This window comes from Stegastes partitus, unplaced genomic scaffold, assembly GCF_000690725.1.
Source record: "Stegastes partitus isolate 25-593 unplaced genomic scaffold, Stegastes_partitus-1.0.2 Scaffold1100, whole genome shotgun sequence".
NCBI lineage: Eukaryota > Metazoa > Chordata > Actinopteri > Pomacentridae > Stegastes > Stegastes partitus.
In genome coordinates, this window is record NW_007578831.1 from 122,259 (window position 1) to 148,410 (window position 26,152).

At 39.0% G+C, this 26,152-nt stretch overlaps 1 protein-coding gene across 3 annotated transcripts in view; it reads left to right on the forward strand.

The window, feature by feature from the left end:
• Nucleotides 1-26,152, forward strand: part of arhgef25b (Rho guanine nucleotide exchange factor (GEF) 25b) — a 27,184-nt gene extending 1,032 nt beyond the window's left edge. Inside the window, exons 2-17 of one of the 3 annotated variants that reach the window (XM_008296097.1) lie at nucleotides 173-278; nucleotides 13,056-13,378; nucleotides 13,475-13,579; nucleotides 17,229-17,356; nucleotides 18,450-18,516; nucleotides 19,646-19,749; nucleotides 19,919-19,988; nucleotides 20,824-20,913; nucleotides 21,048-21,140; nucleotides 21,498-21,548; nucleotides 21,643-21,720; nucleotides 21,826-22,017; nucleotides 22,095-22,275; nucleotides 22,357-22,562; nucleotides 22,661-22,804; nucleotides 25,809-26,152. In XM_008296097.1, the coding sequence (XP_008294319.1) occupies nucleotides 173-278; nucleotides 13,056-13,378; nucleotides 13,475-13,579; nucleotides 17,229-17,356; nucleotides 18,450-18,516; nucleotides 19,646-19,749; nucleotides 19,919-19,988; nucleotides 20,824-20,913; nucleotides 21,048-21,140; nucleotides 21,498-21,548; nucleotides 21,643-21,720; nucleotides 21,826-22,017; nucleotides 22,095-22,275; nucleotides 22,357-22,562; nucleotides 22,661-22,804; nucleotides 25,809-25,910 (2,040 nt within the window). In that variant the 3' untranslated portion in view covers nucleotides 25,911-26,152. Of the gene's footprint in view, nucleotides 1-172; nucleotides 279-2,543; nucleotides 2,912-13,055; nucleotides 13,379-13,474; nucleotides 13,580-17,228; nucleotides 17,357-18,449; nucleotides 18,517-19,645; nucleotides 19,750-19,918; nucleotides 19,989-20,823; nucleotides 20,914-21,047; nucleotides 21,141-21,497; nucleotides 21,549-21,642; nucleotides 21,721-21,825; nucleotides 22,018-22,094; nucleotides 22,276-22,356; nucleotides 22,563-22,660; nucleotides 22,805-25,808 lie in introns of those variants that run through there. The other 2 variants (XM_008296098.1, XM_008296100.1) reach the window with 2 other exon arrangements.

Consider the following 26,152-nt stretch of genomic DNA (forward strand, 5'->3'; position numbering starts at 1 on the left):
TAAAAATAACAACAAAATAGTGGCAAAGTGGCATAATTACTTTTTATGTTCTGTCTGGGTCTACCTGCTCCTTAATCTGTCACACATATGTACAGTGTAATAAGTGCTTTTGAAAGAGTATTTTCTTTATCTCACCCACTCACTCACTTCTGTCTCTATTTTTTTGCATAAGATTTCAGACACCAGCAGGGAGAAGCTGCTGTCTGATGAGAACAAACAGGAAGTTCGGACACAGTTCAAGTGGACCAAGAAGTCCAGTGTGGCTGCAGGATGCGAAGGTACCACAGTGAGTTTATCTGCTGGGCTCATGTCAAAGTGATTTTAGAAAAATACTGTAGTTTCCTGCACTTCTTGTGTCAGCCAGAGTGGGGAGCTGTTTGACAGAAAAGCAGTGCTCACATCAGGTATGTTTTTGAAAGTGTTTAACATTGCACTTAAATATACAGTATTTTAATATAAAATACTAAAAGCAGATGCAAAAAGCAAACATTAGCTTATTGTGTTAATTAATTATTGACCAATTAGGCGTGTGCATACTTACATACACAGGCACGCACATACAGTAATCCTACACTGTGCAGAGATCAGTGCTGTTCAGTTTAGAGGGATCATCATTTCAGCAGAGTTTTTAAAAGCTTAACTTGATGGCCAAGCGAGTTTTTTTTATAGCTGTAATCTGTCCTCTGTGGGTTGAGAGTCCATCGTTGTGAGTCAAACCTCGACATGAATGTTTCCTTATCTCTATGTATGTAGAACTGTGCAATACATAGAAACAGTAGCTGTATGATAAATTCTTCTTGTCCTTTTTTTTCTCTTCTTCACCAACTTTGTCCATGTTTGGGTTCGTATAGGTTTATACGTAAATCTTCTTGAATCACACCACCAGCTGTCACGAGCCTGGACAGCTGTGCTCAGAAGATCATCTAGTCATGAATACTTAATCTTGGCTGTGAGATTAAATCATTCTGCCTCCATCCTGCCAGCTCAGTTTGCTGTGTGTGGGGTATTTGTTGGTTTTTCCACAGCAGGGGAAATGTTTTAGTACCTGTGGTGACAGTGGTAGAGGAGCAGGCTGTCAAACTGATTCGACAAGATGGTTCAATTACCAGTTTTAAAAACCTAAATGATAGATTTGATATAAAGTTAATCTGCAGGTACACATGAGTAACTAGGGCTGCTTTTATTAAGTTTTAGTGACACAGAATGTGACACATTAGACAAACTGCTTCACACCATGATTGACATTATAATTTTTTCACGCCTCTGATTTTATTTACCTCAAGTGGATTTCTCTCTTACACATTTATTTTCAATAAGTGTCTAACATGCCAACATGTGCATATGACAATGCTAACATGTGAATGTTTAACGGGTATCCTATTGATCATGTTCACCATGTTATTGTTGCACGTGACTATGCTAACATTTGTACATTTTACAGGTATTTGGTCACATTTGAAAAACTATTTCAAAGAAATTGTGAAAAAAATATGTTATGACAGGATTGAACACTGTTACATTCAAAACTGTTAAAATGGTGAAAATAACACCAAATGTCTGTAAAACAATGATATTTTTACTGAATATAAATACAGTAACACATTGGAAACAGACCACTTAAAATTTGTAAAAATACAGATTTTCAATGCAGATGTTAGGCTCAGTTCGGACCTGTTTTTACCACAGTCATCGTGTAAATTAATACATTTCTCTGTGGTGTTGATAGGTAGAAAATTTAGTAAAATAAGAGATTCAAAATTGAGCATTTTTCAGTCCTTAATATACACATTTTTTTCTTTCAAATAGCAGCAAATATCAATTAAAAAAATCTTGCTTTGTGATTTAAATACAGTAAAAATAGTCTGTAAAAAGTCTATTTCTCTGTGATTTTACCTGTCATTTAATTATACAGGGAAAATCTGTAAAATAATAGTACATTTAAAAAAAAGAATTCCTGTCAACAACTGTTAAAAAATGTTTCACAGTGCATGAGCCAAAGTATTAGACATATTTTATATATTTCAAACCTGATGATGGCACTAGACAGAGGAGAGCACTAATGCTATATCTGTTTCACAACAATCCATTGAATTTTGCCAGAACGTGTGAGTCAAAACCGCAAATGCCAGTTTAAAGGTGCTCAAAAATATTATCAAGATTCATCTTTTGGAAAACATAAATGTCCATATGCAATTTTACGCCAATCTAGTCTAAAACCCACAAGAGGAACAAATGAACTGGCCGACATGATCACATCAGGAGATAAAAATGGCACAAGACGCAATGGAAAGTTACTGTGTACAGTTCAAGTTTTCGCCCTTTTAATGGATAAGTCCATGTTTGTCATTGGCATTACTGAAGCAACGGTGGCCAAAGAGTGAGCACTGAGAAGCCGATGAGGGCGGTGTGAAGCGAGAAAGAGAGGGGGAGGAGAGAGGAATAGGAGGAGGGGCAGGGAAACAGATGCTGGCACAACAGTACAACATGTCAGCTCCTCCTCTTCACTGCCTCGCTTACTTTTGGTCCCTCTCATAATCTTTGTCTGCTAACTCGCCACACAGAGTGGATCCTGAGTCCAACACGAGAGGCTGTCCTGCAGTTTGTCGTCACATCATGGGATAGTAACAGTGCTTTTCTCTCGGGGGGTTTCTGCTCGGATGTGGAATATGACTGTGGAGCTCTCTGTGCACGTTTCCTCTCATCTCCGCTGGGGATTACAGCAGGAATAGACTGTGTGCATGTGCTTGTGTATGTGTTTGTGTCCAGCACTATGCCTGATTCTGAAGGTATTGAGTGCAGCTGCAGAAGTGGATCAGCATGAGAGGGGGTCACCACCAGCGAGGTTGTGGGTGTCAGCACCTGTTCAGAAAACTACTCAGCAAATGTGGCTGCTGCTTTGTCCGAGTCAGAGGTACGTAGATGCTCTGCTCATTAACAGGACTTTTAATGTAGTTGTTGTCTCACTGTGGGATCCAGTCTACGCACAGTTTATCGGTTTTAGTTTCCACTTGTGTTATACTTAAATGAGGAAGTGTTTGTGGCTTCCTAAAGGTGTTGCAAATCATAGTTTGGTGCCCCTGCAATTTTTGGGGGAAACTCTGAAGTTTCAGTGTCTGATAGATCCTGCAAACATGTGTTTTTTTCTAAATTATAAAAAAAAACCCGTCAAATTTACTAAACTTCTGAATATTATAAATAGAAAATCACTTGGAAAGTAGAAGCTGCTGCCTGCTTTCAGCACCACGGAGCTTTAGGTTTCTTCTTCTGTTTGATTTTATGACAGTTGACATAAAGAAAGTTCGTTTTTTTATGATCTTTGTGTCAAATTTAATGTGCTGCCATGCTTCGATGATGATAGCAAGAACAGCATGATGGTGAAGATACAGAAAAATAGAAAGGCATGACAAAAATAACGTTAAGAGACCTCCCAAAATTCACAATTCATATTATCAGGGAAACTCATGGTTTATTAATAGAAACCAAGTTGTCAGCCAGATTATAAAATCTCTGTAATAATATGACGCTGAGCACTGAATCATGAAATACAAGAATCAGTGAGTCACTGTCCCGACATTCTATTCCTTAAAAAAAAAAAAGTTTTAACACACTCGCACACTCACAAACACACACACACGCACACACACACACATCTTCCATTAGTCTTTTTCTGTGTTTCTGGGAAGCCAGAAGCAAGATTTATGAGGCACATAACAGAGCAATGACATAAAAGTATTAGTTTACATTAGTAACACATTTTCTTTTCAAGTTCAAGTCAAAGTCCTGACAAATTTTTCACTTATTTCTTTAACTCAATGCAAGCTGTCATTTCTTTTATCTGTGTTTTTGAAAAATTAACTGTGTTTCTGGGTTTTACTTTCTTGATTCTATATTAAATCAGCATTCACTACAGCGGTAGCTATAAGAAGATGAAACCATCGCGATTTTTACAAAGCTAAAAAAAACTTTCCAAGGACAGAAAAAAACTATAGCTCACATGAAAAAGTCATCATGACATGTTTACATCTGTATCCATAAAACTCAAACTCTCCTCTCTAAGGTAATTTTTCAAAGTTATAGCTGTAATATGTGCTGTCTAAAAACGTGTGGAGCTTTTACTCACATAACTGAGCTAACTGTGGCCCCTCGACTCACTCAGGGACTCCAGCTGAGTTTAACCCACAAAGGTCAAGGGCTTCTGGGAACTGGTGCTCCTTAAAGGCAATTGAAAGCATAAATATTAAAGAAACAATGTTTGATTTTGAAGAAAAAAGCCCCATCCTTTTCTAAACATATGAATTAAGCAACATTATTATTAATGTAAAACTGCGAGAGTAGTTTGAAAGAGGTGTTTTTCCATCTGAAACAGATACAGTTTCCCTGTGACTCTCAGCATGCTGCTTATTGCTGTGGCAGCATCTCTAAAATATTTTTAAAGGTTAGCTGGATAACACACCTGTGAAGTTTTTAGTTTAATTGGTTTAAAATAATGAGAATAGACATTTAATTACATGCCTCTACAGAATATCAAGGAGGACACAATGAAGCCCAGGACTTTGATTGCGATCTTTGGTGCAGACAATAGCGGATGTGTTTGTGAACTTCCAAGTTGTGTTTGGTAGTATTTGATTATGATAATACTTCAGTTATTGAGAGAAAAGACACTATTCCTAATAACAGTTGGAAACCACCTGCTTGGAGAATAAAAGAGACCCAACAGGGGGTGCTAGGATGCCACCCTCCCAATTTAAAAGAGTTAATATTATATTAATCTATTTTTATTGAATATAATTTGTGTTCAAAACCTGCAACATATCCAGTGTTGTTTATCTGACTGCCACAATGACTCCACTGATTATTCAGTCATGATTTGTGAATTAATCTAAGTGATACATTTTCAGCAAAAAAAAAAAAAGCAAACATAATAATGTGGCACAAAACGAAACGTAGACAATGGTTTACATATTAAAGTACACAGGTGTAGCATGAAACTGTTAACACTGGCAGGGTTTATTATTTAAATCAGTCGTGCAACTTAGTCTGTGTATCGCTCACTTTGATAACAGCATTGAAGTGACTGCTGGTTAACATGCAGTCCTAATAACCCAGAAACAGAAATATATCTCAATGTGAACAGCTTTATTGGGAATTTGGCTGTACAAAAACACAGTATGTTTGAGCACAGGGGACAGGAGAGAAGTAAACAGAATAGGTTGCGTTTTCTCTTCAGGTGCTCATGCGTTGTGATAGTACTGCTGTGGTATTTTATCCAAGGCCGCACAGTTTACAAACCACTTTTTGTTCTGTGATAATGTGAAGTACTACCATACTTTCAAAGCCTTGGGTATTTGGAAAGTTTACTCTGATTGAGTCAGACTTTGCTGCCACCACCATCGTCTAGCATCGTATCGTTGACTGCAGCTGACCAGTGACTGAAGCCACAAACGATGACATGATGCAACAATTACAGTCATACTGAAGAAAAACATTTGTTATAATAAATTTGAGTGGAGGACTCAAATATTAATGCTTTAATTAAATATTATATTCAGTACTTATTCAATAATGGTGAATGTATTGATGTTGAGCTTGATAATGGATGGATGGATATTGATGTTGATGATCTGCATCATCGATTATGCTGACTAATCACAACGTCCTGTCTTTTTTTAATGTGAAATGTAATAAGGGAAATGCTGAAGTAGTTTCCTGTTTGTTACCAGTCTTTAAATAGCTCTCCTGGGGGCATTAACAACATCAGCCAGTCGTGGCAGCAATATAAATTTAGCCAATCAGCATCCTTGGTATTATAGTTACACTTGTAACAAAAACTAACACAGAGACCTAACATTCGGGACTTAATCTTCCTTCGACGTAAATATCTTTTCCAAGATCCAGAGAAGAAACCTGGAATCAAGCAGGCTCATTTAAACGTGTAACTGGACTATATTTTAAACCATCATGGAGTGTTTGTCCTCAGCATTCTGCGTGTGTGTGGTTGTAGAAATACTTTTCATGTTTTAGCCGTTGGCTTTAAACATTTATAAAATTAGTGAAACAGTGATGATGATTGGACTTCATTTATTTACACTTGTTTGATACATTACTTTAAGGAAAGAGAGTAGCTGAATATGATATGAAGCTTTGCACCAGCTGCAGCTAGGAAAAGCTTCAAATTTAAACTTTATGTAATTTTTTTACTTTGCATCAGTTTCAGTGCTTTGTATGTGGCAGAGGGCCAAAACAGAAGGTTCATGGATTGGTATACAACAAACTTTTGATAAAATGATAAGGCTTTAGCTTACAGTGGTAAATCCGTTTATCTCTTGGTTCCTGCTGCCGTGTTTTTGTCACTTTTGTCTCACTTGATGCATTTTTGACTGCTGTCCTGTGTAGAAAGTCATTTCTTTAATACTGTCACACTGCTGCAGAGCAAAGGCAGCTGTAGACATGCACACACAGGCACATACATAGACACACAATCACGTCCTATTACTGCCCCGACCCTTAAATCCTCTGCTGTTCCAGTTGTTCGGGGAGTGATTACAGGGCAGCTCCTCTCTGAGCTGCGCTGTCGTGACATACCCTGCAAATAGAAATGTTAAATGTGAAAATGAAAACAGCCTTGCGTTTAGATGCCTATGCTTTCTCACCTTTGTTCACAGAGCTAAAAGGAACATGTCTGGCTTGTCTCTTCAGGATCCTTGTCAGTGTTGGTGTTATTGAAGGTGTTTTTCCTTCCAACTCTAAAAATACCTGTTTTTTTCTGTGTGTGGATCTGTGGATGAGATTGCTTTGTGGTTATAGAGTCACAGTCAAGATAGCACAGGCTCTCTCTTTTTTTTTTTTTTAAATCTTGCCTGTTTGTCTCTTCTTTCCTACCTTTTCTATTTCTGTAGTTGCCGGAAAAGCATTGCTGGAGAGCTTTTCCGTTCAGCTTCAACTGTTGTTCTTATGTGCTGTGCAGGTTGCTCCTTTGTTTTTGTAGCTCTCTACTCTCCCTCCCCTGAAGACTTCCTTCTCCTCCTTCAATCTGCGATCTCTCTCATTGAGTTCTTCATTTCATTTGACACTTTGTCCGAGAGCTATTTATAAAGACAGAGAAACACCTCCAGATAAATTATGTTTGGGAAATGTGCTTGGAAATCTACTTAAAAAGTCCTGCCAGTAGTCTCGCTGTCTCATTACAAATACATCACTCTGCCATGAGTAACGACCTGTTAGCCAATCAGTAGTGGGGGGTCATCACTGCCAGTATGTGAACAAGTAAACATGATGACTAACCAGCACAGAAGTGTTTCAAAAGTTCCACAGATCACCTGCGTATACAGTAGCCTACAAATCAACACTCACCTTGCACCTTTATGTTTGGCGGTTGCACATTTCGCTAGAATATTGTTGCTGAACCACGTCACCGCTTGATCTTTATTTGAACTTGATTTGCATTAAACTGTGCAATTAGACAATTAGACATGCTGGGTCCCTCCAGAAAGAGAAAGGTTCAGCAGACACTGAGAACTCTCATAGTCTTATAGTTACATATTTTATCTCTATAGCACATTTAATTAAAAAAAAATGTACGTCATTACTTTGCACGATGTAATCAGGCCTTCAAACGACACTGTTATGCTATATTTCTGTATTAAAATGAAGAGCAAAAGACTGAAGGATCAAAACAGCTTTAAATGAATTGAATGTTACAAATGAAGAAAATACAAAAGCTCAAGACGTTCTTTTCTTTTTATTGCACTGTGTAAAGCACTGTGAACTGCATTTATGTATTAATTGTGCTCTACAACTAAACTTGCTGTGTCTTTCTACAACACTCTGCAAATGTAAAATAGACCACTTTTTTTAAATTCTGTTTTTGATACAAGGTATACACAGTCCTTCAAAACAGAAGTGGGTATGTATATACACTGTTGCCCATAAAGTTGGAATCATTTTTTATTTATTTATTTATTTTTTACCTCTTCTTATGTAATGATTTATTTTTGATAAAGTGTGTCAAAACTTTATTGATATCAAAATATACATACAATACATATCACAGTAAAAATTACACCACAATTAACTTTTGCAAACTGTGTATTCAGGCTTAAACTAAATTGAGAATATTAAACAATAGGATTAAGGGTTTGCTTTCAATTCTTCAACCTTGATCACTTTAAGGGGATTTCTTGCATTAGACTGTCCAGTATTACTCTTTCAAATGTCACTCAGTCACTAATATTGAGTATGGCCACCCCTGATATGGATCAATGCGTTAAGACATCATGGCGTAGTGTCCACAAGCTTGTTGCTGGTGTCAATGGGCAGGACGTCACAATCTTTGGTCAGATCCCAAAGTCAGAATTTGTTTCACCTGGTAACTGGGACTCAGTATGTAATCATTGCACCTGGTCCAAAGTGATTACTGATGTGTATAAATAGAAATAAAAAGAGGAATGTGTCGGAAACGAAAATTATTCCAACTTTATGGGCAACGGTGTATATAAAAAGAAGTAATGTTCATGTCTTTGTTGCTCTTTACGGTTTGTTTCATTTCTCATTTTCTGAGTTCTACACACAGAATTTGGACACTCAAATTAAATAGGAGGCAGTAAATAAAGCATGCCCTATAGTAAACAACGCTTTTTGACACATGTAGGAGCTTAGTCGGTGCACGGGGACATCAGCTAGTCTGATCAGATCCTGTTTTAACTTCTCGCTGCATTTTGTGTTTATCCGTATCCAAATCCTAAAGCGACTGCAGTTGTATAGTAGCCTTGCGTTAACATTTCATACCTGCAGGTTCACTCCTCTCTCTGGTTTAGGAACAAAACAAGTCATTAGTTTAATGTGTATCAGGGAAGATGACATATTTACATCTGCGTGTGTGTGTGTGCGCGTGTGTGTGTGTGTGTACAGTGTGTGCTTTGTTGCTATTAATCTGTCACTCTCCTGGATAGATAAAGTGTGCTCCAACCCTCCTCAGGAGTGAGTGGATGCAGACAACACTGAAGTTGCTGATTTGTAGTTTTGATGATGACAGCGATGTGGGCTTGGAGGTATTTTTTCTTGAGTGCAATAATGGTAATTTTTGATCCGTCAGCTTGCACATGATACAAAACGCAGACACGAATCAGCTCCCTCACGTGACACAAATGAGCGTGTACCATATGCAAAGCTGTATTCATGCATTAGATTTAACATGCCATCATGCTGTTTGAAGTTAAACTCAAACGGCATCCTAATCATCGCTACTGTTGTCGACCATGACCATGTATGGGTTTAATAGTTAACTGTCTCCCAATTATCTATGTTAAGAGGGAGACAGAGAGCCCCAGCAACACTTGCATAATGTAAAGTAGGTCATGGAAGCATTTCTCCCCTCTCCAGCAGATCAGGTCAAATGTTTGCTTCCTTGCATGTCATATAAGGGAGTCATTAACATATTATGAACAGAATATGAGGAAAGGTCTTCTTGTTGTGTGTATTAAATTCTAAAATCTGCTTAGTTTTGTGCAAAAATTGTATAATCTGTTAATCTGTAAACTGTAGTTTTATTATTGCTGTGTAGTTTCTCAGCCATCTGGGTCATGGTAATCCCTGGAGCTTCCAGAAAGCAACTAAACTCCCCTTTTAGGTTCTTGAAGACCTTGTAGTTATATTACTAAGCTTTCAGCCATACAGGAAAACAAAGTCTGTATGTTTAAGTTCTCATTCAATAAATAGTGGACAGCTTGATGATGTAATTCAGTGCATTTGCACTGTGATCCAGAGATGGCACTACTTACAAAAATTAATGTGAACTGCTTTAACAAACAGTTGCAAAAATCCTTGTTTGCGGATGGAGCCAACGAGAATAGATCTGAATGTCATTTACAGCCTTTTTGTTTGTCAGTATTGTAACCACATAACTAAAGACAATGTGAAGTAGTATCTTTATTTCAAGTAGAAAAACACGGCATTACAAGGTAAAGTTAAAATAAATCATGAAAGATGATTATGATTTTTCTTGTTGACTGATTATGAAAGACCGTATATACTCAGGTTTGAATTGTATAATATTTTATTCTCTAATATTTCATTGTTGGCCTTTTGGTAATGTTTTATTGTCTTTGTTAGTGTTCAATCGTTGCTCTTTTTTGTAAAACACTTTGTCATTCTGGTTTTGAAAGGTTCTATAGAAAGTATATTCACTAGTATTAATATTACTAATAGTATAAGTAGTAGTAGTATTCAAAATAATCCAAAACTATACAGACAAGCTAATCCATTTTATTAACAAGTTAGTTTCCACCCTTGCATTTCAAACTGTTCAACCACGGTGTTGTACAATTTGCTGGCAGCGTTTGAGCTGCCAGCGCTCATTGCAGCAGACAGGATTACTGTCGGAGAGACTGACCCTTTGCTAATGTTTTGGTCCCATTCAGTGCCATCTCTTTCCATCTGGGTGTGTTGCCTGAGCCACTGTGGTGGCAGAGAGAATCAACCCCCTCCAAACCTTAATCCTTTCATCAATCTGTGTGCAGCAGAGAATTTGTGTTGCACATTTAAATACCTCCATGGCTGACAACTACAAGTAGGCACAGGAAAGTTAAGTGTAAAAGTATAAATGTTCACTAGATAAAAATGTTTGTTATCATTTGGTTGTCTGTAATGCCTGCATGTATGCATGCATTAACAGCATGCACACTGCTGACACTCCCTGCAGTCTGGATGGTGGTCCAGCTGCTGCTCTGTGGGAAAATGACACATGAAATAACCTTTTCAAAGATACATGACAAGCTGAGGTGCTCAGCTCAGCGCTTATTTGAATGTCAAAATGAGAAAATGTTGACATGTTTGCAGAAAAACTGGCAGTAAGGTGTACATGCTACTCATGTCAACAGATGGTGAGGTGGTTGACAGTGTTTCTGCATGACATGACCTTGAGTAAAAAAAAAAGAAGAAAAGATGACCATATGGCTGCGTCTACTCAGTTTTAAACCTTTGCAAAATGTGTGTATATGTTTGCATCTGATTCTGTTTAATTAGTTCTATTTTTATTTGTCCCTCAAATTGATGAGATGGTCAGTTGTTGGTAAAGCTGTTCTGCCATTTACGCGGTGAAATGTTTGGGTTCTTTTTTTTAAAATCAAGTTCAGCATTACAAGAAATGATTCAGAACCAGTGTATGAAGCGAGACAAATATGAATTGACTGTATGTGTTTTTGCTGTAATATTAATGTGGCTCTATAGGGATGAGAATGCTGCTTGGTCGTGTCATTGCTGTGATCCAAAGTAGAAAGTATCTTTGTTTGTGTATTTGTTTGTACACTAAAAAATAACAGAAATATTTGTTCAATAAGATATACAAGGGCACATTTACCAACATTTATACTCTGCTGCATAGACAAGAACTTGTGCAGAAGAGAAGCTAAAATCTCCCAAAAGCTATTGAATGGGTTGCCTTTTTTTTTTTATTGTAAGCAACATGTGTCAAACACTAGTTCATGTTTCCTTCAAGATGAAATACAATCACCTCGGGAATCAGTTGTCTGTTCTCTAGTGCCATGATCAGGTCAAAATTTCATTTTCTCTATGAATTATGACTTATACTTTATCAATAAAGTCTCGCAGAATTGACGATGTCAGCTGTACTTTTGTTTTGTGAGTCCAAGATGGCATTGTAAGCTGTTGTACCTCCATGTGTTAACCTTGCTATTGTTGGCATTCTGTATTTTGATATTCAGGGAAGACTTTTCTTGTCTCCATTAAAATAAAAGGACAAGTGAGATGGAGCAGAAAGAAAAACACATTATTTAATATTTCACTGTTAATAGTGTCTTGTTTAATGGCTATAACAGGCAGTTTTGGCAAATAGCTGACCCAGATTTCCACTGGCTTCTTGAAAGCTTGTTATTATGATTACAGCTTACATAAATGTGCTGACAGGGAATAGTGGCTTCTGGAAAGAGTCCAAAATGACAAAATGGGGCTCCTGAAAGATTCTACTTTGCTGTGATCAGCAGAACAAGAGTGAAATGTTAATGTTAGGGTGGGCTTGATTAAAACAGTGTGGTCAAGGATTGGGTACCAGTTTCCATAGTGAAGAGACTATAAGCTGGAAACAAGATCCAGCTGTGGCGTAAAAGCGTGTCATCTCCGGTACGGGTCCAGTTTAAGCTGTAGAATGAGTTCAGTTCAGTTTGACTGACTTTGGGTCACTTAGTCCAAATCCACAAATTTAAGTTTGTATAATAAAAAGCTTCAGTCACTATCTTTGCTATGGTGGAAAAAATGTGTGCCTGATGAGTTGTAGCTGAGAATCGTGAGGGTTTGGATTCACCACAGTAGGTATAAAGTTTACAGTGTCATTATGGCTTTAGTCAGGTCCTCACAGTGTGCTGATTAAATGGAAAAAGTAACAGTTACTGTCCAGATCACAGTAACGTAAGTACATTCCTGCTCCAGTACTGCTCTTGTAACATGCAAGCACAAAGGTGTGGAAGTTATATGTAATTATACTCCTGCTTTCTGAGAAAAGCATTGCTCGCTCAGTGTGTTTGACACCTACGTTATATATTTGTTTAATTTTAAAATATATAATGAGCATATAAAATGTGATCTGTTATTCTAAGGTACATTAAACTAAAATACATGCATGTTTATACATTAATCATAGTTCTAATCTAATGACATGATACATAATAGCACTGACAGAGTTGTTCTGCTGCATAATGAATACTTTTACTATTTTGCTGCTCCTACTTTGTTCCTTCATTGTTACTCTGATTACATTTTCTTGGGACAGTGTGCAACAAATATGTGCAAACTGTGATGTTTCTACTTATATTTTGAATGTTTTCTCGTGAGAACAGATCTGTTTTGGGGTTTAGAATGATTTAGGACCAGTAGAAACAGTAGCTGCAGCTACTAAAATTACAGTTTCGGCTTAAAACAGGAAATTGAACAGCATTTTTTGCAGAAATCTGTCTGCAACATCTGACCTCAGAGGATATACCCCACAATTAGCTGATGTACTCTATCCCAATCCCCCCCTCCCCGCCTCTTTCACTGTCTCTCTGCAGCAGAGTCGTACTCTGTGGCGGGCAGTGACGGCAGTATCACTCCATCAGCGGGCTCGGTGCCCCACCAGGCCTCAGGCAGCTCCAGCCCCTGCTCACACTCCTCATCTGGAGGAGCCCGGCACCCTGTCAGCGCCCTGAAGAAATGGCTTACCAATCCCGTCCGCAAGCTGAGCTCCGATGCCAGAAGTGGAGCGGGAAAAGCCGAGAAGCAGATGTTCAGGTCAGACGGGAGGCAACCGCCATCGCTCCGTTCCCACAGTGAGGCTCAGCAAAGGCCTCTGGAAATGCACGATAACTACACCATCCTCCGCTCTGGAGACACGGTGAGACGTTAAGACAGATATATGAGCTTCATTTGCATTCCCAAGGAAACACATCTGATGTACGTGTCTCTAATGGCTGTTTATTTTTGTGTGCAGGAGTGGAAAGACGGCCTGTTGAGTCCAGCAGCTCAGTCACCTTCGCAGCCGCCCAGTCAGAGCTACTTTTCTGACCTCCTGCAAGGCAGAGACACACAGAGTCTAGTAATGTCCCTGTTCCATTCTCTTCTGTCTTTTCTTTACACCGTCTACACTCAGACTCTTGATTCAGAGGCTCTTTCTTTCTCTCAGCATATAAACTGCAGCTGCGGTTGTCTCGATTACAGCTGTTTAACACCGGCAGTAACACTCTTTTAAAATTCATTTGTACCAATTAAGGACCAAAAATACAGCTGGATTAAAGGTGGATCAAAGGCTCGCAGTGACACAGCAAAAAGGTCCATTAAATATTTAATTTGCATGCACTGAACATTTGGCCGACTCAGTTACAAAGTGTGCTGCTATGATGATATATGACAGTGGTTAGAAACCACCGGACCGCAGACTAATACCAGGCCAAGGAACATTTAGTACCAGGCTGCAAAGAAACTATATGATTCACCAAAAATGCTGAGTAGTACTTATTTGTGCACTAAAGACTTGAACAGGACACTCAGCTCACAATAGTCCTTTATTCAACCTGTATAAGCAATGTTTCTACTTCTGCTGCAACAGTCTAGTGAATATGGGTAGAACCAAAAATATACTGAGTTTCTTTGGAAGTCATTGTGGCAATGAAAGACCTAAAATGTTTCAATATTTTATTATTGATGCTTCAGTACTTGAACTTTACTTTCCAAGGTGCAAGAAAAGTTGGTAGACTACGTATAAAATACGTGTTTTGCTGCAATAATAGCAAATGATGGTGTAAGATAAGAACGTATAATTTAATTAGTTGAGGAAATATAAGTCAAAGGCGCTCCCTCCAGTACATTCCTCACTCCCGTCTCAGTTGCTTTAAGTCTTTCATTGAAGCCTCCTTCATCATTAAAACCCTTTAGTAATGCATGGCTCGCAGCTAACAATAAATTACTAAAATGCACACAAATACACTTAAATATCAACACAACTCTCCCTCAGGCTATGGAGTATAAACACACACACACACGTCCCTTGGCATCCTGCTAATCTGCACACATCATTTGACTTTCATCAGTTATGCCAAAAAAATAACATTTTTCTGCATTTTTCATGTGCATGCACACAAATAAGATGTACAACTGCTTCTAGTAACCCTACACTGTACTGAGTAATCTCTGACAGGGAGCAGAGTGGAATCAACCCTGCGAGCTGTTGTAGATAGCATCTGGAAGTAATCAACTAGCCGTGCAGTCTGTAACAGGCTGACACGGGGTCAGGGTTGGGGGTGAGGAGTGCATGCCAAAATTAGAGGAAGAAGGGGCCTAAAGGCAAGGTGAGAAACAGGCCTGTGGATGTTGGACAGTTCTCTACTGATGACAGAGTCAAGTTTCATAAGCTTTACATAAGAAGATCAGAGGAATTTTTGAACAGTTAGAATCATCCTTTCATCCATACAGTACAAAGATTGTCCTCATTTTTAGCTTTTCTCAGTCCAATTTCACTTTAAGACAATGTTATTCTATAGACACCTGCAGTTTTACATTTCTTTTCATTCCTTAAACCAGTTTTCTTGTGCTGTGAGAGTCAGTGTAAACAGTCTTAGTGCTGTTTTTAAAGGAATAGTTCAACATTTTTGGAAAATATATTATTCACCTTCTGGTTGAGTGTTAGATAAGAACATCAATGTTACTCTTAAGTGTGTATGTTGAATATAAATTTACAGTCAGCAGCCTGTTTGCTTTGCACAAAGACTAGAAACAATGGACATCAGCTGTGGCTCTGTTCAGGGGGAGCAAATCCTCCTCCCAGCATTTCTGCAGCTCACTAATTAACACGTTGTATCGGTTCTGTTTACTCTACGCAAATATAAAAATGCAAATGTAAACAATTGGGTGGTAAGTGCACGACTATTTCTTTGAGAATTTACCTTTTGTGAAATGGAAAGTAGAAGTTTTGACACTGAGGTTTTTGACACATACTGGGTTCATTAGTAAGCTTTAGAGGTTTTACAAGTTTAGATAGAGCTTGGCTAGTTGTTTATGCTGGATCCAGCTGCATATTTTTTAGTTGTGAGAGTTTTTTTTTAACTGTTTCGTCTAAACTCAGCATGAAAACAAATGTGCATTGCAACTAAAAAAATGTCAAACTCTTCCTTTAGCCTCTTTCTAGCAGATGAGAAATTACTGTAGGAAAGAAAATGTAAATGTAGAAAGTATTTAGAAGAACCAAGCTAAACTTACGCGTTCTTGCGGCTAATCACTGGAGGATCAGATGAAGTTTAAAACAGCCTCAGACTGTTTTCATAGGCAAGATGTGAGGACATGCCGTGTGAGGACATGAGCAGCTAACTCGAAGAGAGTGAGAGGGCAAAAAAAGACAAACAGAAAGTGCATATTTGACCTACAAATATGCACTGATTCTAGAGGAGGATTAAGGATCTGGTGCACCGAGGCAGAGGACAAAATGTGTTGAGACTACAGTATGTCAAGAGGATTACAGTCAAATTCACATTAGATTATACTGCTTTTAGGTGAGGAGGGATATTTTTTTCCTTTTATATAACAATCCTCTGTGCTTTGGTCATTTACCGCCATCTCTGTTACATGACTTGACAAACTGCTCGTTTATTAACTTTGCTCTCTGCCTAACAGTCTATTCAGCAGCCGGTAAAAAAGTGCTTGTTACTGTCAGGTTACTTAAAATGACCCTACTGATGCTGACTGGGTTAGGAGATGCTGTAGATGAAGACTAATAATTTATGTGTGTTTCATGGATTCTACAGCACAGTGTTTGAGTAGTGGAAGAAGTGTTTAATGATTAATCAAGTACTATGACAACTCATGAAAATTCTCTTACTTACTGAAAATCCTACTTAAATAGAACTGTGTAAGTACATAAACTGGTCTTAAAGAATCAAAAAATAATACTTAAGTACAGGTACCAATACAGAAATGTAAAAATACTCAGGGGCAGGCAGGGGACACCCTGGACAGGTCACCAGTCTATCACAGGGCTACACTTAGAGACAGACAACCAAGCACACTCACATTCACACCTATGGACGATGTAGAATCATCAGTTAACCTCAACATGTTTTTGGACTGGTTGGGGAGAACCCGGGAGAACATGCAAACTCCACGCAGAAAGATCTTGGGCGTCCTAACTGGGAGTCTTCTAGCAGCGAGGCTTTACTTTTTCTCTAATCTTTGGTTTTTGGTGAAATACTAGAACGTTTATTGAAATGAAACCATATAAGAACTTCAGAGGGAAAAATTCGTATTTGTTGGAGCTGTTAACAACCTATACACATCTGAAATGTGATTGAGCTGCACACTGCTTTTTATAAGATGTCAGAATCAAAAACAGGTTGGAAACTCCTGGTTTTATCTCAAACATTGCACAGTATCTTAAAAGTTCTATTATCTATTGTGTAAAGTCTTTATTCTGCTACTAAAATATGTATTTGGGTATACTTTATTTTAGTTTAAAAACGGTGCCATATTTGCGGCTGAATGAAATACGGTGAAACAGAAATGTACAGGAGCCAAAAAATGGAACGACCCAATTAAAGTTCAAATATGTCCAAACCGTACCTGAGTGTAACATGTCTGAGTAAAGATTCTCAGTCAATCGCAGCACTGTCTTTCACAGCCAAACAGACTCTGATTCCTCTTACATAACATGTTACAGCGATATTTACCAAAAAATACATTGTCTTACTTCTGTGTTTCAGAGCCAAAAATCCAGCATCAACACTCTCCAGGGAGACGACAGCTGTCCAGTGACTGATGACTCAGCCAGCCAGTGGTCCGCGACAGTCGACAGCGAAGAGGAGAGAAATGTTGCCTTAGAGAAGAGCATGTAGGTGTTGAGATGAATGTTAGAGAATTCAACATCTTTGGAAAATACGCTTAGTCACTTTCTAGTAGAGAAATGATGAGATGAACGATGCCACTCGTATATCAGGAGCCACTTAGCTCACCTTAAGGACTGGAAACAGGAGGACACAGCCATCATAGTTGAGGTTAAACAAAGTTTACAAAATTTGACAACCAGCGTCACTGTAAATGATCCTTTTTACACTTTTTGCATTGTTTAATTAAACATGCACTAGATATGACATGTTAACCAGCAAGTTAGATGTGTCTGTAAATAGATATATCTACCTGTGGATAGATGCAGGCCAGCAGTTTCCCAATTTTTTACCTTTATGCTAAGCTAAGCTAACTGTCTCCTAGCTTCTTATTTATGAGAGTGTTATGACCCAGCTGTCTCGGGTCAGCTGAGTGTAGCAGAAAACCAGATGTTATTGTTGAGGTAAAGCAATTTATTGCTGTGTGATGTAATTAACAGAGAAAAAATAAACTTCTAAACTAAGTTATGCAGCTGCTAACAGAAGTTACAGATTTACACAAAACACAGGAGGCACTGAGGCGAACTGCTCACATTAAATCACAGCTGCCCTGACCGCCAGGTTAGTTTTAGAATTATAGCCAGGTGGGACAATTGCTAGAGTCTTGTTGGAGGAGAAAACCGGGTTGTAGACCAATCAGACAGGTCGGGAGGCGGGAAGAACAAGGGCTGGAGTGCAGTTTTGGGGCTCCAGGCTAATCAGCTGAAATCTGCTGACCGGCAGCTGGGTTAGCTCCCAGCAGGCCACAGCTGGGCCTACACAGGCCATCTCCCTATGCAAAGGCTGCAAAGGTCCACAACAACAAGATGGCACACAAGCAATGGGGGCCGTAACAATCTACCTTTATGATAAGCTAAGCTAAGCTAACTGCCTCCTAGCTCCATATTTATGAGACCAATTTGAATCCTCTCATCTAACTTTTACAGTAAATTTTACAGAATGTTGAACTATTCTTGAAGCACAAGCACATTTGTGTTTTTATTTTGCCACATTGTAAACCGGATATGCATTTGTCCTATTTTGTAATGTCTTCTCTCCCAGATATGTCCTGACAGAACTGATAGAGACAGAAAGGCTGTATGTTGAAGATCTTGGACTCATAGTGCAGGTGCGTCTCACTTCAAGTCTCTACCTGTCAAGTCAAGTCACAGTGGTTTATATGGCACATTTACAAAAACAGCTATTGAGCCAAACGTTCTTCTCAGTCACATACTACATATAATGCAAATTAACCAGACTAACTTAAATGTTAAGGGTAAGAACCTATAATATTATTAACAGCCAATTACCTGACTGGCAACCTATAAAATTATACATGTAAAGGACAACAAATCCAAACACTCCGTACATGCAGCACATAGATGACCACAGATCAGACTCAGAACCAGAAACACCTGCAGAGAGTTTAAGGAATAGAGAGGACAAAACACAGAAGACACCGAGTTAATACCATGCAGTAGTGCATTAAAATCCATGGAGGAAGTGACAAGACTCACAGAAAACTTCAGGATCGTCACATATGACAAACAACCATATGATCACGATAGCCAACGTCAAGCATATTGGCTCATGGAAAAAAAAAAATTGTAAAAGCAAAAGAGTTAAAGAGAAAACAGAGTAAAATGCAGCCAGCTGATCAATACAAGGGCAAGAAAAACAAGAGTGGACATGACTAGGGCAGCTTCAGGACAAACGAAAAGCAACAGAAAGAACTTGAACAGGAGAGTCTGGATGCAAGAGCTGAAAAAGTTTTGAGGCATGAGAGGGAGTTTAGAGGAGTAAATAGACTTTACACATCATTAATGTGTTGTGAAGCTAAACCATTAAGAGCTTTAGAAACGAAACACAATTTTAAACTCAATTCTGGGTTTCACTGGAAGGAAACCCAAATGAACCAGGTTGATGTTCTGGCTTTTCTTTGTAGCAGTTAAAAGTCTGAACTAACTGTCGTTTGTAATGTTGGACTGTGTCAGAGAATTACAGTCGTCCAGCTGCAAACTAATAACTGAATGCAGAACAGTTTAAGAGGTTAAAAAAAACAAAAACAAAAAAAAGTGTTTAATTTTAGTTATGGTTCTGATCTGACAAAAACTTCACAATGCTGCTGACTTGTGATCTGTATACAGGACAAAAAAAGATGCCTTAATAAACAACAAAAACTGCACAAGTTCAGATTGTTTTCCATTTAGAAATCAGAAACTTCTGGTGTGACTAATGAGCTGTGTGTGACTGTGCAGGGCTACATGACCACCATGACCAGTCAGGGAGTTCCAGAGGACATGAGAGGGAAGGACAGGATTGTGTTTGGAAACATCCACCAGATCTACGACTGGCATAAAGAGTGAGTCTCAACACTTATTGTTCTTGAGCTTCTCTTATTTCATGACGGTTCACCGTGTCTCATGCTCCTTGTTGCTGTCTGTTTCCTGCCTCTGAGTGTTTTTTAAAATTGTTTTATATTTGACTGGATGACTGTTTCTGCCTGACCTCCTCTGCTTCGTGTCACACAGTTATTTCCTGGGAGAGCTGGAAAAATGTGTGGGTGATCCAGACAGCCTGGCTCAGCTCTTCATCAAACATGTGAGTCTAAAGATCAGTGAGCGTGGACGACAAGTTTCTTTTTTCGTCCCTCTGCGTGTTTTCAGTTTCAATCATCTCAGCCCCCCGTGGTGTAAAGTCTTGGCCTGCTGCCATGCAGATGTTTTCTTGCTGTAGTTCAGTTCTCTGCAGGTGCAGCTGCGGAATAAAAAGGTCTTGCAATCACTCTGGTTTGACTAAAGAGCTTTCAAAGCCGGCAATCAGCACTAAAGGTGCTCTGCAGGGACCATGTTGTGTGTGAAAATGAACTGGAACTGCAACTCTCACAGCTCTATAAAAGTATCTGCCTCTTATTTAGTTGTTTTACTCTGAACTTCGGGAAAACAGATTGTTTGATCTCAGAGTGAAAACAGGTTTTGAACCATCATAAAACACACAACAACTGACAAATTGCAACTTTTATTGAGACACTTATCACATGGATTCAGGGTTGTAAAACATCAAAACGTTGAAGAACTCAAAGAGTGTTTTTATTGCCGCTGTATAGTTGTGTATCAGCATATAGCAGGGAAATAAACTGTCAGAAAAAAATGGGAAAAATATTTTGATTTGGTACAGCTTTTCCTGCTCAGCTTTTTAATTCCACTTCCATCAACATGTCTAATTAAACTACGGCTAATTAAACATTCATTCTCAGCCACAGAAGCTATTTAACGAAGCAAATGTCCTGCACTGACATAAAACACTCTCGAGGGGAAAAGGAAAAGAAACAATAGTGGTTCGGACATGTGATTATTTCTCTGTCCGTCCCTTCTTCACATTGTAAACTCATTATTTTAAATCATTTCCATGAGTGTGGTCTCTGTTAAACCTCCAGGAGCGACGTCTTCACATGTACGTGGTTTACTGCCAGAACAAACCCAAGTCAGAGCATATCGTCTCCGAGTACATCGACACCTACTTTGAGGTGAGAGCCCGACTTTGTCCCGTCTTCATCGCCAGAGCTCGCTTATTTTTAACCTAAATCACTCTCGATGTCCTGCCAAGTGTGTGTCTGTTTATTTGTCTGAACACTTTTCCTTCCTTTTTGTCTCTTCACAGGATATCAGGCAGCAGCTGGGTCACCGGCTGCAGCTCAATGACCTGCTTATCAAACCCGTTCAGAGGATCATGAAGTACCAGCTACTGCTAAAGGTTTGCTGTTTAAAATGACGTGTATTAATGTGCACGGCACTGCTACATGTGAACATTACTTTTACATCATTTGCTACATATTTGGTTCAGAACACTGCAACATTATCAGTGTAAAAATGATAAAATACATTTAAAAAAAAATCAAGCTGCGAGTAAATAGCTCATTTTACTATTATGTAACTTGTGTACCTTAACAAAGCCGCAGACCTTCACTTTTTGGGCATTTAATAATTTTCTTGTGGTATGCCTTTGCGTTACATAAACTTCCTTTGTTTTTTTGTTCAAAGTGGGCTTCTTTTCTTATTTATTCAAAATCTATTAAAATTAAATAAACCTCTCTCTGACCGGCATCCTCAGGACTTCCTGAAGTACTACAGCAAAGCTGGGAGGGACGTTGAGGAGCTGCAGGTACGATCTCATTCTGGAATGGAAACACTTTTACATTTCATTGGGGCATCAGCATCTTGTTGTTTACAATCATTGATCTGCTTTGGTCCATCAGAAAGCGGTGGAGGTGATGTGTTTCGTGCCAAAACGCTGTAACGATATGATGAATGTGGGAAGGCTCCAAGGTTTTGAGGTAAGGCGCTGAATCTTCTGAAATGCTTTTTAATCAGTTACCGCAGATGAGATGTGCGTCCAGGATGACTCCTATTCTTTGGGAATGTTTGTCTCGCTGTTTCAGGGGAAAATCACAGCTCAGGGGAAACTGCTGCAGCAGGATACTTTTTCTGTCAGCGAGCAGGAAAACAGCATCCTGTCCAGGCCGAGGGAGAGGAGGGTCTTCCTCTTTGAGCAGCTGGTCATCTTCAGTGAGCCGATTGACAAGAAAAAAGGCTTCTCTTTGCCAGGCTACACCTTTAAAAACAGCATCAAGGTAAGAGTAGAACTAGACTTTATCTACAACTTTGGTTTAGTGATTTTCCCTGATGTTTAGCCGTTCATGCTGTGCAGGTCAGCTGTCTGGGTGTGGAGGAGCAGTCTGAGGAGGATCTGTGCTGTCTGGTTCTGACCTCGAGGGGGACCAACGGCAGCGTGACACGCTTCATCATGAATGCGTCATCTCCGGAAATACAGCAAGCTTGGCGCAGTGATGTGGTCCAGATTTTGGAGACTCAGAGGAACTTCCTTAATGGTACCAGCTTTTCATGGGAAAGGCTAATTTTAAAAGTTTGGTATGTCTGAGTAATGCGACACGTCCTTCTGTCCTCTTCAGCCCTTCAGTCCCCGATAGAGTACCAACGCAAGGAAGGCAAGTCGCACAGCCTGGGCAGGAACATGAAATCTCCAACTGCCCCAGTGTCTGGCCTGCGACCTCACTCCTCGGCATCCATGGACAGACGTCAGCCGCCCTGCCTGCTGTCCTACAACACCTCCCTGCCCTCTCTGCATTCGTCCAAACACAGCCCCGCCTCAAATGTGGTGCGAGTTCAGCAACGCTCACCATCATGTCTGCACACAAGCATGTATCCCTCTTTCTCCCCACACCGTCTTTATGTGATTTTTCTGTCTGTTTGAAGGTTTCTACCCCCTGTGACGTGAAGCTTCAAGCAGCTCACCCTCCACTTTCCTCCCACCAGCAGCTCAGTTTGAGCACAGAGGTGAAACACGACTGCGCCACATCCAACGGCCTCCCGCCGTCCTGCAACCATCACACCCTCAAGGTACAGCTGTCCTCTGGTGTAGAGCAGGAAGAAGAGTATTTAAATTTTAATGTACAAGTAACAACATCACAATTTACCCAAACTGTAAAGGAAAAAATACTTTCCTGTCTGTGAAGCTTCTAGAGAGGAACTTTTACCCTTAACTCCTCTCTTGACTTCCCCAAGTAAAGGTCGTATCTGTAACAGATGTGTACCAGTCTGCAAATCTTCTATAGAATACAGTCATCCTCTAACTTATTCATATCCGTACATTAAAGAAAAGGCAAAATTCACAATAGTCACTCAAATAACTAGAAACTGAAAAAAAGTAATAACAAATATATAATTTAGTGAAATAAGGCATTGCTTTTGAATTGTGATTGAAAAGAATAAAAAAAAAACAAACAAACAAAAAAAAACTGTCCCAGACAAATTAGAGTACTTTGCTGATGAGCATTAAGCCAAAATCCAAATATCTGTCAATAGGTGCAGAAGTCTGATTGAGAGTTACAGAAAACACTGGATTACAGTGATTGGCTCAAAGGGTTGTTCAACAAAATATTAGTTTATGGGTCCCATCATGCTTGTTTGCTTGTTTGTTTGTTTTTTTTTAATACTTCTGTTGAACCACAATTCAAAAGCAATGTCATGATTTTTATTACTTCTGTCAATTTCAGCTCATTTCAGTACAGCTGTTTTTTTCCTTCTTTAATGGGAGGGTATGAATACATCTGAGAACGACTGTAAGTCATCTGAGTCTCTGGTGTGTCTCTCTGTGTGGGTTCCACGTCCTCCTTTAACCTCTTCCAGAATTCCACTACACAAATTGCATACCACTTGGGGTATCTTACCATGCAGAGAGTTTATTTTACCCCGTCTACTATTTAAAATGCTTTACTCTCCAGTATAATCTAGGTGAATCCTGTTGGTTTTGGTGTTCACATCATTAAAAAAATGACTGTCGTTGGAGACTCTCTGACACGCTGAATACTCTGAGATAATCCACAGAACAGAACAGCAGATTAGAAGATTCACAGGAACTGTTTAGTTTCAGTGAAACCTGTTTTCTCAGAAATAGTGAAATAATGACAGTTTTCAATAGCATGTTCCATTTCAGTGTCTTTTTTTTCAAATATTCAAAATAATTTATTCAAAATAAATGTTTAACAAATCAGTTTAACAGAAGCTGTAAATAGTTTTGCTGACCTCCAGTGGTTAAACCTCCCACCTCGCTGCTGCTCTGTTACATTTCTCCTCTGGTCGTAAAAATACCTCAGTAGTGCAGCGGTGAGATTTATCAGGTTAGTTGTGATCATTATTCACTTTGCACCTCCAACAACTCCAACACAAACACACTGACTGGGTTTTAAATATTGTAGATTGGATCTCTGTGTTCTTAGGCTGTTTTGTTGTCATGGTCACTGATGATGAGAGGAAATGACTCTCTGGTTGCCTTTGTCAAATATCCTGTTGTTCTTTAAGCGTTCATTACAAACCTGGTCGACCTAACCTGCAGCTGGTGTCACTCAGTCATCCAGTTTATGGAAAATCAAATGTTTGACCTGCAGTTTTATCACATTCATTCAGACTTCCAGCAGGAGGAGGAAATGGTTTGATCACAGTGCTCTTCTTGGACGTGCTGATTTGGCCTGATTCCACAAAGTTCTTCTTGTCCTCTTGGCTCCTTCTTTGTGTTTTTGGATAGGCAGCAGTTGTATTGTTCTTTAGATGCATAAGAGCACAGACAAGTTTCCTATGTACCCAAAAATCTTTCTTTCTTTTTTTTTTTTGTCTGGCATTTGTCAGACTTGTGTAATGTCTCACTTTGGACAACAGACATTTTCATGTAACAGCTTCGCAATCACATGAGTGTAAAAATAATAGAAAAAAAAATAGAATCTAATAAATAGAATAATAATAATTGATCAGATTTATGTAGCACTTTTCTTACTCAAGGAGTAACTCAAAGCGCATACAATCAACTGTCAATTATTCATTCATACACATTCATTCTGGTGGTGGTAAGCTATGATTGTAGCCACAGCTGCCCTGGGGCAGACTGACAGATATAGATATAGATATAGATATAGATATAGATATAGATATAGTATAGCAAAGTTCATGTTGTACAAAATATTTGTTGGTATTCATTTTCTGATAAGTTGATATATTTTTGGTTCCAAATGCATGAAAAATGTCCCTCTTTTTTTAAAGTTATTTTTTTTGGCCTTTTTGTCTTTATTTGACAGGGCAGTAGAGAGAGAGAGACAGAAAAGTGGGGAGAAGAAGAATGGGGGAGGGACCTGCAGCAAATAGCCTTGGGCTGGATTCGAACCCACGACCGCTGCGTTGGGGACTATAACCGCAGTACATGGGTCACCAGCTCAACCAGTTGAGCTATAGTGGTGGTCCAAATGTCCCTATTTTTATATTTAAAAAAATATCTCCAAAAATAAAAAAACAATACCCGTCACCTAAACCAAATGGCCTGGGATCCAAAAGACCCCAAAAGTCCTGAATAGGGTTAATACTTCCTCACCTGAACCAACAACACCTGTGATTGCGCCAGTCTTCTGTCACGGTCTACATTTTTCTAAAGCCTCAAAAGGAGCCAAGAGGCCAATGATGCCAAGAAACGTATATACTGCCTACCCCAGCATTAACAGTCAATCATATAACTAAATGTGTAGTGTGCACAGCTTGTTGTGATGCCTCAAAAGTGGCTAAAACAACTCAATTAATGCTACGTGAAATTTGTTTGAACAAAAGAATAGTGTAAAGAAGTCATTACTTACAGCTGAAGCTATTTTAGTGTTTGGCCTGTGATGGTATTCAGACGAACAATGTTTTGTTTCACAGCATGACATTTGTAATTCAGATTTATTTTGATGATGTGCATGCAACATTCCATTTAATGTCAGGCCATCCAGAGAACCAGTTGTCTAAGAAATCTTTGAAAATCAGAAGGTGTTGTGTGTCTTAATGAAACTCAAGTTAAAAAACACTATTTCTTGTTTCCTCTCAGGGTGTCACTGCCAGTTTCCAGGCGATCACATTCTACGACGTTGGGACTCATTCAGCACATCGATCGAACAACTTGGATCAGCTCAAGGAGAGTGAGCAGTAATAACCTGAACTCACTTTGCCCTGGATTTGGAGCACCTCGACTGAGTCTGAGTGCTAAGTTGGTTTCAGACATCGTCAGAGTCACATATTGTCTAAAATTTCCTTTAGTACAATTGTGGTCCAGGATAATCTGGATTGGACCTTGCACAATCATAGTGGTTGTGATTGTGATCTTTTGAGTGTGTGAATATCCTGCATGTGCACATATATGCACATTATTTACAGATGGTGGCAATGGAAGAG